The 13,670-nt window shown below is 38.9% G+C and overlaps 1 protein-coding gene across 3 annotated transcripts in view; it reads left to right on the forward strand.

Annotated features, from left to right (window-relative positions):
* Nucleotides 1-13,283, forward strand: part of cul5 (cullin 5) — a 62,983-nt gene extending 49,700 nt beyond the window's left edge. For all 3 annotated transcript variants that reach the window (XM_033022698.1, XM_033022697.1, XM_033022699.1), the window contains 2 exons: nucleotides 1,241-1,364; nucleotides 8,823-13,283. In XM_033022698.1, the coding sequence (XP_032878589.1) occupies nucleotides 1,241-1,364; nucleotides 8,823-9,017 (319 nt within the window). In that variant the 3' untranslated portion in view covers nucleotides 9,018-13,283. The remainder of the gene's footprint in view (nucleotides 1-1,240; nucleotides 1,365-8,822) is intronic.
* Nucleotides 13,284-13,670: the final 387 nt, after the last annotated feature.

Below are 13,670 nucleotides of genomic sequence, written 5' to 3' on the forward strand. Positions count from 1 at the left end.
TTTCATTGGTGGTGGTGTGGTGGTGGAGAGAGTTAGCAGCTTTAAATTCCTAGGCATTAACATCGTGGATGACCTATCCTGGCCCATCGCATTGATGTAATCACAAAGATGTGCTGTGATTCTACATACTGAGAAGTTTAAATAGATTCTGATATGTCACCAAATATTCTAACGTCTGTAGATACACTTTAAAATGCATCCTGACTGGTTGTGAAGTGGCCTGATATGGCATTTCTAATGTACAGGAACACAAAATGGTGTAGAGAGTGGTGGACTCAGCCCGGACCATCATTGGCACAGCTCTTCCCACCATCGAAAGCATCCACATGAGACACTGCCACCATCTATCATCAAGGATCCCCACCATTTAGGCCATGTCTTCTTGTTGCTATTGTTGGGCAGTAGGCACAGAAGTCTGAAGTCCCACACCACCAGGTTCAGGATCTTTCCCACAATCATCAGGTTCTTGAATCAACCTGCACAACTTTAATCTTACCTCAGCAACAAAATATTACAGACTATCCCCCATCAATAGAGATTGACTTGCTAATTAAAAGGAACTTGAACATAAAGATTCAGATTAGTTTATTGTAATATATAGCAAGGTGTTTTTGTGTTGTGTTGGGATAAATAAAGTTCTATCGTATCGTAAGGTGCAAAGAAATTCTTTGTTCGCATGAAGCTCAGAGTAAACGGTATACATGCAGAAATACATGTCTCATGTTTCTGCCACATAATCTTAAGTGAACTCAACTTTTCAGCGAAATTCCTCTAGTTTAAATATGCTTTGCTTTTTATTTTGTGAGTTACATACCGTTTAGATGGTCGCTAACCAATTTGGGGATTAAGGGGCTAGGAATGCAGTGGAATGATTTTTATGCCTTTTTTGACCAGTTGTGAGGAAATTGAGCACAAAACAAAATGCTGGAGGATCTCTACAGGTCAGGCCGGAAGGAAATAAACAGACATTGTTTCAGTCCCAATGCTGCGTGTCCTGCTAAGTTCCCCTAGTTATTTTTTTGTGCTCAATTTTACTGTATCTGCAGTTTATTGTGTCTTCATGTGAGGAAATTGACAGTTGTGATTATATGTGAATTATTTTATAAAACATGTATCCTTTGCAGTGTAATAATGCTGTTATTGGCAGAGTTCATTCCCGTTTTTATTTGACTCAACAAGTTTAAAATGATTACATCCAATATTAGACCTTTTCAAAATAGCCTGCATTTATCTCTTGTAGCAAAAACAGCAAAGTTCAGAAGAGGGGAAAGATTAATTTAATCGGAAGATTGCAGCTAACAACGGAGAGAATGAGAGAAGAAGAAAACGAAGGAATAGTTCAGCTCAGAATATTACGAACACAGGTATAATTTCGTGCATATGAACATCTAATATTTTTCATCTAAAGGGAAGATTAATATGTCAAAATATGTGGTAATCTCAGCACAAACCAGGAGCCTTGCGTTAATTGACACTGGAAATTTGGATTAGTACTCTGATTATTTTTTCTTGGTGATTTAATAGTAATTAAATGACATGCATGAGATACATGCATTTGGTTCAATAACTCTCATATACTTTATTAAAGAATGGCCATTTGAGTGAGGTCGTTGAGTTGTCAAGAACTGTAAAGGCACTTAAAAAAACCAAGTGGACCATATTCCATACTCTTTCCATATACTACAAATTTGGACATCAAGTATTTTTTTTAAGGATTTTTGCAAACTCAAAAATTGAATTTCACTTTACAATTATGCTTAGATTATATTTTTAGATAGATATTTTAATATTTTTTAAATTGAAGGTGCTTAGAACAATTCTGTTCATTCAATCAATTACAATTCCCAAAGCTCCCCAGTCATTTATAAGTTTGCATGAGTTTAACTGAGGTTCTTCACGTAACCTAAATTTATTCTGAGACAATAATTGAAAATCTTTATCCAGATAGATGTCAGTAAACAAATTCATCAGATTAGTCTGAAGCAAATGCAAAAGCAGGAATTCTCAAACATGGTAACAGTTTTCCCTTTGTGTGGCTCTTCATGGAGTAAATTAGTAAAGAAAGCATGTCCTTTTGACATGACATTGGTTGCAGTATGAAGATTCTGAACTTCCCGCCACATGGTAAATGGTAGCGAATTGAGAAATGCAGTTGAACAGAGGGATCTAGGAATAACTGTGCATAGTTCCCTGAAGGTGGAATCTCGTGTAGATAGGGTGGTAAAGAAAGCTTTTGGTATGCTAGCCTTTATAAATCAAAGCATTGAGTATAGAAGTTGGGATGTAATGTTAAAATTGTACAAGGCATTGGTGAGACCAATTCTGGAGTATGGTGTACAGTTTTGGTCGCCCAATTATAGGAAGGATGTCAACAAAATAGAGAGAGTACAGAGGAGATTTACTAGAATGTTGCCTGGGTTTCAGCAACTAAGTTACAGAGAAAGGTTGAATAAGTTAGGTCTTTATTCTCTGGAGCGCAGAAGGTTAAAGGGGGACTTGATAGAGGTCTTTAAAATGATGAGAGGGATAGACAGAGTTGACGTGGACAAGCTTTTCCCATTGAGAGTAGGGAAGATTCAAACAAGAGGACATGACTTCAGAATTAAGGGACAGAAGTTTAGGGGTAACACGAGGGGGAACTCAGAGAGTGGTAGCTGTGTGGAATGAGCTTCCAGTGGAAGTGGTGGAGGCAGGTTCGATTTTATCATTTAAAAATAAATTGGATAGGTATATGGATGGGAAAGGAATGGAGGGTTATGGTCTGAGTGCAGGTAGATGGGACTAGGGGAAAATAATTGTTCGGCACGGACTTGTAGGGCCGAGATGGCCTATTTCCGTGCTGTAATTGTTATATGGTTATATTATATATGAGGCAGCAATGCTTTTTCAATAAGTTCACTCATCTGATTCTTAGCTAGATTTATTTCTGCTTTTGGTGAGCCCATGATGATAGGATGCCCCCCCCCCCACACACTTTAAGTCAATGGAGTTGCTTCCCTTAGTTTCGGCTAAGATTCAGAAGTTGTATTGATTCAGGATTTGCAAATTAAACAAGCAAAAATTGGCCGAGATTTCAGGAGAATTAAAGTTTCAATATGTACTCAATGATCAGACTGCTGGGATGAAATGGTGAAATTCTCCACTAGTTTTATCTTTCATTTGTATCCGATTCTAAGAAGTACTTGTGCGAGGAAAACATGTTCTATTGGCCATTAGCTCTTCACCATATCGCATGGCATATATATTACACATGTGACCCCCCCCCCCCCACCTTACAGCAGTTCACGTAACAGTTTAAAATTGTATTTTATTTTAATCCCACTTTCTTGGTGCAAATAACATGACTTTGTACCAGAAGATTGCGATATGGACCTTTTCCAGGAACACAACCCTCCTCCTCTCGTAATGCGGGGGTTGCCTGTACTTGAAGTGATGATTACTTTAATGGCTATCTTAAAATCTTGAAGTAAATTAGCTAATTCTTGCCTGATTTTATAAGCACTTCAGAATTTGAGTTTATTTTAGCTTGATGGTGAAGTACAGTTGGGATTGCTGTAGTTTTTATGCCATTGTTTTTAAATGGGTTGTTAGATTCAAATGCTGTTGCCTATTGTCACGTCCCAAATCGTCGCCTGTCCATTTCCTCCACAGATGCTGCATGGTCCACTGAGTTACTCCATCACTTTATGCTTTAAACATGTAGGATAATAAATTAAGGTGTCATGATAGGATTCAAATTTGCTCCAGGATTATTAATCCCATAATCTGACCACTATTTAACCATAGTGCGTTGATGCCAAATATATAAATACCAGCAGTGTTCTTCTCATGAATGGTTTAGAATCCTTCCTTCCTTCACTGTCATCAAAACATAAATTACTTGGTCACAAAAGCAAAATACTCTTGGACATTGAAAAACAGAAATAAAAACGGAAAATGTCAGAAACAGTGGGGTCAGGAAAAAATAATGGAAAGAGATATGGTAACATTTCAGCATTTGTCCTTTTCGACAGTTTATTAGAACATAGAATAGTACAGCTCAGGAATAGTACGGTGCCTAGCTGAAGATAGACACAAAATGCTGGAGCAACTCAGCGGGACAGCGGGAGTTAACTCAGCGGGAGTTAAAACTGGCATGTAACAAAGGTGATGGGGGATTTCAATATGCAGGTAGACTGGGAAAATCAGGTTGGTTCAGGACCTCAAGAAAGAGAGTTTGTAGAATGCCTCTGAGATGGATTCTTAGAGCAGCTTGTAATGGAGCCAACCAGAGGAAAGGCAATTCTGGATTTAGTGTTGTCCAATGAACCAGAGAATATGATAAGAGAACTCGAGGTAAAGGAACCGCTTGGAGGTAGTGATCATAATATGATTAGTTTTAATCTGCAATTTGAGAAGGAGAAGGTTAAATCGGAAGTGTCAGTGATACAGTTGAACAAAGGGAACTATGAAGGCATGAGAGGGGAGCTGGCCAAAGTAGACTGGAAAGGGATCCTAGCAGGAATGACGGTGGAACAGAAATGGCAGGAATTTCTGGGCATAATCCGGGATCATTTCATTCCAAAAAGGAAGAAAGATTCTAAGGGGAGTGGAAGGCAACCGTGGCTGACAAGAGAAGTTAGGGATAGAATAAAACTAAAATAAAAGATGTATAACACAGCAAAGAGTAGCCGGAAGCCGGAGGATTGGGAAACTTTCATAGGACAACAGAAGGAAATAAAACGGGCAATACGGGCTGAAAAGATGAAGTACAAGAGGAAGCTGGCCAGGAATATAAAGAAGGACAGTAAAAGCTTATTTCGATATGTTAAGGGGAAATGAGTAGCAAAGTCAAATGTAGGTCCCTTGAAGGCAGACACGGGTGAAATTATTATGGGCAACAAGGAAATGGCAGAAGAGTTGAATAGGTACTTCGTATCTATCTTCACTAAGGAAGACACAAACAATCTCCCAGATGTACTGGAGGACAGAGGATCTAAGGGGGTAGAGGAACTGAAAGAAATTTTCATTAGGCGAGAAATAGTATTGGGTAGGCTAATGTGACTGAAGGATGATAAATCCCCTGGGCCTGATGGTCTGCATCCCAGGGTCCTCAGAGAGGTGGCTCTAGAAATAGTGGACGCATTGGTGATCATTTTCCAATGTTCAATAGATTCGGGATCAGTTCCTGTGTATTGGAGGATAGCTAATGTTATCCCACTTTTCAAGAAAGGAGCGAGAGAGAAAACGGGGAATTACAGACCAGTTAGCCTGACTTCGGTGGTGGGAAAGATGCTGGAGTCAATTATTAAAGAGGTAATAATGGGGCATTTGGATAGCAGTAAAAGGATTAGTCCAAGTCAACATGGATTTATGAAAGGGAAATCATGCTTGACTAATCTTCTGGAATTTTTTGAGGATGTGACAAGTAAAATGGATGAAGAGGTGCCAGTGGATGTAATGCATCTAGACTTTCAGAAAGCCTTTGATAAGGTCCCGCATGGGAGACTGGTGACTAAAATTAGAGCACATGGTATTGGGGGTAGGGTGTTGACATGGATAGAAAATTGGTTGGCAGACCGGAAGCAAAGGGTAGGAGTGAACGGGTCCTTTTCAGAATGGCAGGGAGTGGCGAGTGGAGTGTCGCAAGGCTCGGTGTTGAGGCCGCAACTGTCTACCATATATATTAATGATTTGGAAGAGAGAATTAGGAGCAACACTAGCAAGTTTGCGGATGACACAAAGCTGGGTGGCAGTGTGAACTGTGAAGAGGATGTTAGGAGGTTGCAGGATGACCTGGACAGGTTGAGTGAGTGGGCAGATGCGTGGCAGATGCAGTATAATATAGATAAATGTGAGGTTATCCACTTTGGTGGCAAAAACAAGGGGGCAGATTATTATCTCAATGGGGTTAGGTTAGGTAAGGGGGAGGTACAGCGAGACCTGGGTGTCCTTGTACACTGAAAGTTGGCGTGTAGGTACAGCAGGCAGTGAAGAAAGTTAATGGAATGTTGGCCTTCATAACAAGAGGATTTCAGTATAGGAGTAGAGAGGTTCTTCTGCAGTTGTATAGGGCTCTGGTGAGACCACATCTGGAGTATTGTGTACAGTTTTGGTCTCCTAATTTGAGGAAGGACATCCTTGTGATTGAGGCAATGCAGCGTTGGTTCACGAGATTGATCCCTGGGATGGCGGGACTGTCATATGAGGAAAGATTGCAAAGACTAGGCTTGTATTCACTGGAGTTTAGAAGGATGAGGGGAGATGTTATAGAAACATATAAAATTATAAAAGGAATGGACAAGCTAGATGCAGGAAAAATGTTCCCAATGTTAGGCGAGTCCAGAACCAGGGGCCACAGTCTTAGAATAAAGGGGAGGTCATTTAAGACTGAGGTGAGAAAAAACATTTTCACCCAGAGAGTTGTGAATTTATTGAATTCCCTGCCACAGAGGGCAGTGGAGGCCAAATCACTGGATGGATTTAAGAGAGAGTTAGATAGAGCTCTAGGGGCTTGTAGAATCAAGGGATATGGGGAGAAGGCAGGCACGGGTTATTGATAGGGGACGATCAGCCATGATAACAATGAATGGCGGTGCTGGCTCGAAGGGCCGAATGGCCTCCTGCACCTATTTTCTATGTCTATGTTTCTATGACAGGCAGCATCTCTGGAGAGAAGGAATGGGTGATGTTTCGGGTTGAGACCCTTCTTCGCACATGATCCATATCCCTTTATTCCCTGCGTTTCCACGTGACCATCCAAAATCCTCTTAAATGCCACTATCGTATCTGCCACCACCCCTGGCAATGTGTTCCAAGCCCCCATCACCCTCTGTATAAAAAAACTTGCCTCCCACATCTTCATTAAACGTTCCCCCTCTCACATATCTATGCCCTCTAGTGTTGGACATTTCCACCGTAGGAAAAAGGTTCTGAATGGCTACCCTATCTATGCCTCTTGTATTCCCCTCTTATTCATTATTATTTGGGGAATTTTACTATGTACAAAAAAGCTTTTGTCTTTATTTAATAACGGTAACTGCACCAGTTATTCATTTTGAATGATATCTTGGAAAACTTAAATGTGATCAGGTACAATGAATGAAGGTTTGTTCTTCATTAGCCTGATGCATGTTTTTTTTAAATAATTACTATATTGAGTTGAGGCCGGTTGATGGAACCACAAGCCTGCACATGCTGGAATGTTGGGCAAAACACACTAATTCAGCGGAGTTGAGGAGGGAATGGACAGGCGATGTTTTGTGTCGGGACCGTTCTGTTATGTTTACATGTTAGTGTTTTATGTAGTATATTCTGAATTCAGTTGGTTATGTCACAATCTTCAGGGTGTATGAGTACCAATTTTTAAGAAATTTGGAAGAAATTTAAGAAATCATTACATTTTGTAGATAGCCTGGAAGAAAGCTATTTGAAACATAGAAACATAGAAATTAGGTGCAGGAGTAGGCCATTCGGCCCTTCGAGCCTGCACCGCCATTCAATATGATCATGGCTGATCATCCAACTCAGTATCCCGTACCTGCCTTCTCTCCATACCCTCTGATCCCCTTAGCCACAAGGGCCACATCCAACTCCCTCTTAAATATAGCCAATGAACCGGCCTCAACTACCCTCTGTGGCAGAGAGTTCCAGAGATTCACCACTCTCTGTGTGAAAAAAGTTTTTCTCATCTCGGTTTTAAAGGATTTCCCCCTTATCCTTAAGCTGTGACCCCTTGTCCTGGACTTCCCCAACATCGGGAACAATCTTCCTGCATCTAGCCTGTCCAACCCCTTAAGAATTTTGTAAGTTTCTATAAGATCCCCTCTCAATCTCCTAAATTCTAGAGAGTATAAACCAAGTCTATCCAGTCTTTCTTCATAAGACAGTCCTGACATCCCAGGAATCAGTCTGGTGAACCTTCTCTGCACTCCCTCTATGGCAATAATGTCCTTCCTCAGATTTGGAGACCAAAACTGTACGCAATTTGGAGACCAAAACTGTACGCAATACTCCAGGTGTGGTCTCACCAAGACCCTGTACAACTGCAGTAGAACCTCCCTGCTCCTATACTCAAATCCTTTTGCTATGAAAGCTAACATACCATTCGCTTTCTTCACTGCCTGCTGCACCTGCATGCCTACTTTCAATGACTGGTGTACCATGACACCCAGGACTCGCTGCATCTCCCTTTTCCTAATCGGCCACCATTTAGATAATAGTCTGCTTTCCTGTTTTTGCCACCAAAATGGATAACCTCACATTTATCCACATTATACTGCATCTGCCAAACATTTGCCCGCTCACCCAGCCTATCCAAGTCACCTTGCAGTCTCCTAGCATCCTCCTCACAGCTAACACTGCCCCCGCAGCTTAGTGTCATCCGCAAACTTGGAGATATTGCCTTCAATTCCCTCATCCAGATCATTAATATATATTGTAAATAGCTGGGGTCCCAGCACTGAGCCTTGCGGTACCCCACTAGTCACAGCCCGCCATTGTGAAAAGGACCCGTTTACTCCTACTCTTTGCTTCCGGTTTGTCAGCCAGTTCTCTATCCACATCAATACTGAACCCCCAATGCCGTGTGCTTTAAGTTTGTATACTAATCTCTTATGTGGGACCTTGTCGAAAGCCTTCTGGAAGTCTAGATACACCACATCCACTGGTTCTCCCCTATTAATTTATTTAATTTGGATTACAGATTGCTGTTTAAATTGCTTTAATAAAATATGAACAACTTTTCAAACATTTTCAATCTTAAGAACCGAGATACTAGAAGTTATTATATATGAAATTGGTGTTTATATAAAATTCTGATTCTCTTTTGATTTTATTTCTAGGAAGCGATCATACAAATCATGAAGATGCGGAAAAAAATCACAAATGCTCAGCTACAGACGGAACTTGTAGAAATACTTAAAAATATGTTTTTGCCACAGAAAAAAATGATCAAGGAACAAATTGAATGGCTGATAGAGCACAAATATATTAGAAGGGATGAGTCGGACATAAATACTTTCATTTATATGGCATAAATGACTCTGAAAAAACTATGCCAGAAATTGGAATGAATCCATTGACTTTGCAGACTTTGAAAGAAATAGCTGAAGTGACGACAACTCAAAAATTTATTCAGTTGAATTATTAAGTTCCTGCCTTACTGTACCACAGATGAACAATATTTACCAGTTTCATGCACATAGCATTTACCTGCCTTTGTGTAGTTCACTTTTGACAGCATGCTGTTTTGTGGGAGTACTGAATTCATTGGAGCCTGCTATGCTTTCTTGGTAACTTTGACCCTATTTTCACTTGTTCTGTATAAAAGTTAATATAGTTTTTTTTTCCAGAAACATTTAAAACCGGTGAATATAGGACTTTAAACTTTCATGCACTGGGAAAATACTTGAGTCATTTTGTATTACAAAGAAAAATTGTGTCAGGAGCAGCAATTTCACCTTTCTGATGATACTAGGTGGTGTCATTTAATACAGACTAACCTGAAATTTTTGTTTTTTTTTAAACCTGTTGCACACTTGAAATGTTTAATATTACTCTGGCTATAATGGTTCACATCTGAGCTTAGCTGATGTGTTACTGTTAGAAGGATTTGTCCATATATTTGAGTAATTATTTAGCTGTTTGCAACCTAAATTCCAAGGCTGCCTCTCACTCAAATGGGTCGAAGTCTGCCACAGTTGGGATTAATTTTGTCATACTGCCCCAAAGGTATACCTTTAGAAAGTTTGGCGCAGAGGAGTGGGATAGATGTAAAACTATACTTGAAAGTATGCCTAAAAGTCTATTGAACAAAGGGACAGTCAGCAAGCCATATTGACCATAAAATAACAGGTTTTGTTTTTGCAGATTTAATTTGCTTGAAGAGTATCAATTGCTGCTCTTGGCTTGGGATCATTCATTGTTCTGAGACAGCCACAATAACCATTTGCATGATTTTTTTTTCAGTGTAGGTGGTTAAACATATAGTTTTAAAATATTACTTTGTGGTTTTCTGGACTGGGGAGAGAGAAAATGAGCCTGTGCTTCTGTTCCTGAGTGCTGTCAATTGTATAAACCTTGGGTGGACAGGATTCAGTTCTGCAGCCTGTTAACACATGAAAATATCTCTTAAGATGACGAACTGTGCTGCCAGCTCTCATGAAACTATATCTCACCAAGAGTGTGAGGTTGAGTGAGAGATGAGATGCAATTTGGGGTTAAACAATCTATATTTAATTTTAATTTTGGCATTCAATTCTACTGATTTGTAATGTATGTAGCCTGCCTTCATCCCATTTTCTTTGCTGGAGATCAATTCAAGATGAAAAGTATGAAGGAGTCTAAGAAATGTGGGGGGTGGAGGGGGGAACAGAAATTGGAACAGACTAAATGTATATCTTTTAACCTGATAGCTGTTTATATGTAAACATGTAACCGTCAGTGAGATTTACTGGACTCTGAGGTGGCTCAATTTTTCTTGCAGTGAACGTCCAGCACTTGAACCAGCTTTTAAAATGTTATAATATTCCAGAAAACTTGGTATCCTCAAAATTTTGTTAGTACTTTGGCAACCATCCTATAATATGTGCATACAATGCACTTAACCTTTAAAATCTTCAGTGTCCCACAAATATTGTTGACATTAGTGATTGTGACTTTAGTTATTTATATTTTGCATTTGTATTTTTATTCAATTGGGTAGCTTTTTAAATTATCTTTATGGATTCCATGTCCAGAATGCACCTTAACCTGATCTATCTCGTCAGCATGTATTTTACTCAACATAGTGCTGTGGGAAGAAGCGTCAAAGTGGACTGTTTTGTGCTGTGGGAAGAGTCAAAGTGGACTGTGTTGTGAGAGCCTTTGCTGCTGTGCTGACTGATGAGCAATGTTGTTTGAAATGCTCTTGACTGATAAAGCTGAGGCCATTAGTTTCATGCACATTTAGGGCGTGGGAGGAAAGGGAGATTGTGCAGTTCAGTCAAAGGTTGCATTAATGAGGTAAAAGAGTACATTATTCATTTTCCAAAACAATTTGGAATTGGAAAAAATTATCAACTCAACTGAGGATGATTAATTTCTTCAATTATTATTTTCTCCCCGTGCTAGATTCTCCATGGTCAGCTGTGACTTTTGACTTGGACATTTGCTCCTTCAGCAATTTTTATATGCTGGTCAATGAGTGAGGATGCCAATCTAGAATGTCACATTTTGAGTAACATAACTTGTGTCAGATGATTATTAGACAATAATGCAAGTTTACTTTAGTACTAATTGATGGTCTTCCAGTGTCTTGTGTGATATTATCCAATGAGTCAATGTAAAAGATTGTGAAAATCCAGTTGATCATTCAACTGTCCTAAGTTAGCCAGCATCAGCCAGGACATTAGTGAGCCTCAAATATTCCATATTGAAGAGAAAGTAAACCAGAAGTCTTGCTTCTGAATTATTCTGGGCATTTCTGCTGGGAGTGTTCATTATTTGGATGACCAGTGATAATGGTGGGAGTGGCCTTAGAACCAGCCAGATTTGTGTTAAGCTTTCAAATTCTTGTCCACATCAAATATGAATAACGAGCACATGGAGGAAGCACTGAAAGCCAACTATTATAAATTGAATCGCACAGCAACGAGGAAGGAGTCTAACTTTGAAGGAAGCATATGTCGTTGGAAGAACATAAATAGTAGACTAAAACTACTGCAGGTTGTGCAGGGCACCGTTGATTGAACACAGGGCACAAATGCCGAAGGGAGTTTGTGGGAGTAAATTCCATTCCCGCTGCAAATCTTATCCCAAATTTACATGGTGTGGTATAATTTGATTGCCTTATTGTCAGGCTGGAATTTTTTTGTTAAGTACCACCTTGTAATCCCCCCTTCAAAAGGGCGCATTATTACATGAAAAATTAATTCTATGTCGATGCAATAATTGTCAACAGGGATCATGGATTCTTGTTTTGAGATATGTCCAATCCCTTGAGTGCACTCAGGTAAGCAAACTGCACACCTGGAAAATATGCATAAGTGGAGCGAGGGAGATTAAAGTATGAAGAGAAATGCTCAAGATTTACATGTTGGTCCCAGTTTTTGTGTGGTAATGTTGCTGAATGAATACTGGAATATTTTACAGGTATAGATTTGGTTCTTGAAATGCTGTCCCAGTACCAAATGTGGAGAAATCAGGGTCTAATTCTGGATCTAATCACAATGATCTGGGAGGAAGAGCTGAATAAATATTTTATTAAAAAGGAAAACTAATCTTGATTATGTGACCCGATTATTGTGATTTTAATACAGAGTAAATTGCATGCCCTGAAACCCCCTGAAATGGCATGTGGACATGGTTTCACTTTGTTAAACAAAGATGTGTTATGGATCTAGTTGCAACACTGCCTGATGGAGAAGACATTGGAAATAGTAGAATTTTATTCAAATAGAATAAGAATCAACATTTTATATGGAATTAGTCAACAATTTCGAATTGTGTGACTCAATAGAAATTGTTTTATTGAAATCTGCAATTTAATGACGATATTAAAGTTACATTTTGAAGTCTTCCATTTCTGTCCACAGAATCTTTACTTTTAGTATTTTTGGACATCCCAAATCTGCTCGGATCTATTGTTTATGCTCCCTTAAGTGATGTGACATGGTGTAATTTGACATCCTTCCCATAAAAATGCAATTCAAGACGTGATGATTGTAACTTGTATAACTTTTAAAATTAGTAATTGTATACAAGTTAATAAGTAACTAATTAAAATGTCAAGTACTTCGTAGCATCCTCAAAGCCATCCTTTAAAAAAATACAAGACCTGCAGTGAAAACTTAATACTGAGTTTAATCATTAGGTTGAGAATTAGATTTCTTTATTCATTTGAGCACGTTTATCGTACACAAAATACTCAAACTTGGATTTGCATGGATGGTTTTTCGTGTAGGGTTGTGTTGAGGTCACCAATAAATTGTATACCTTTGTACCATAATTATATATAAGCTGTTTCATATTTTACATATCATTGCAAGATGCTGAAGACTTGGAATCCTTCCTGTAATATACACTAAAGCCTGGAGTGTTGTGCAAAATAAATTGATAGGTTTTATTATCTACAATTAATATTTGCAAGTTAAATGTGTGCCACTACATACCAAGGTTATGATGCTGTACAATTTTGAATGGTAGCAGTTTCTACATAGCAGCCTGATCAAACTATTTTGATGTACTACATTATTTTTTGAATTTTTATTTTTTAAGTTGCATAATTTATTTTCCAGCAAAATAAAAGTGCAATATAAAACCTTCACGTGTATTTTATATAATCTGATATGTAACTAAGACATTGTAGTGCAATGGGAAATATTTGATACAAAGGCTTGATCCTTAATTTATTATCCTACTTGTTTAAAGCTATGGTTCTCCCCTCCCCCTTTCCGGTTTACCTTGTCTACATTACATTTCCTCGTATAAAAACCGAGGACGTACTCGGCACTTTTAAATCCCAGTTTCAATAACACGTAACAGTTTAATATCATTCTGCTTGTATAAGAGCCATTGTTATTAGTTTACACGTACACTTCTGTCATGTTCTGCTCCAGCTACAATGCATAGCAACTACTTTAGGTATGTCTGAAGAGTGATCTCCTCGCCCGGGTCGTAAACCATAAATACGTATGAATAAAATGCAGGTG

Source organism: Amblyraja radiata, chromosome 6 (assembly GCF_010909765.2).
Source record: "Amblyraja radiata isolate CabotCenter1 chromosome 6, sAmbRad1.1.pri, whole genome shotgun sequence".
In the NCBI taxonomy this organism is placed as follows: domain Eukaryota; kingdom Metazoa; phylum Chordata; class Chondrichthyes; order Rajiformes; family Rajidae; genus Amblyraja; species Amblyraja radiata.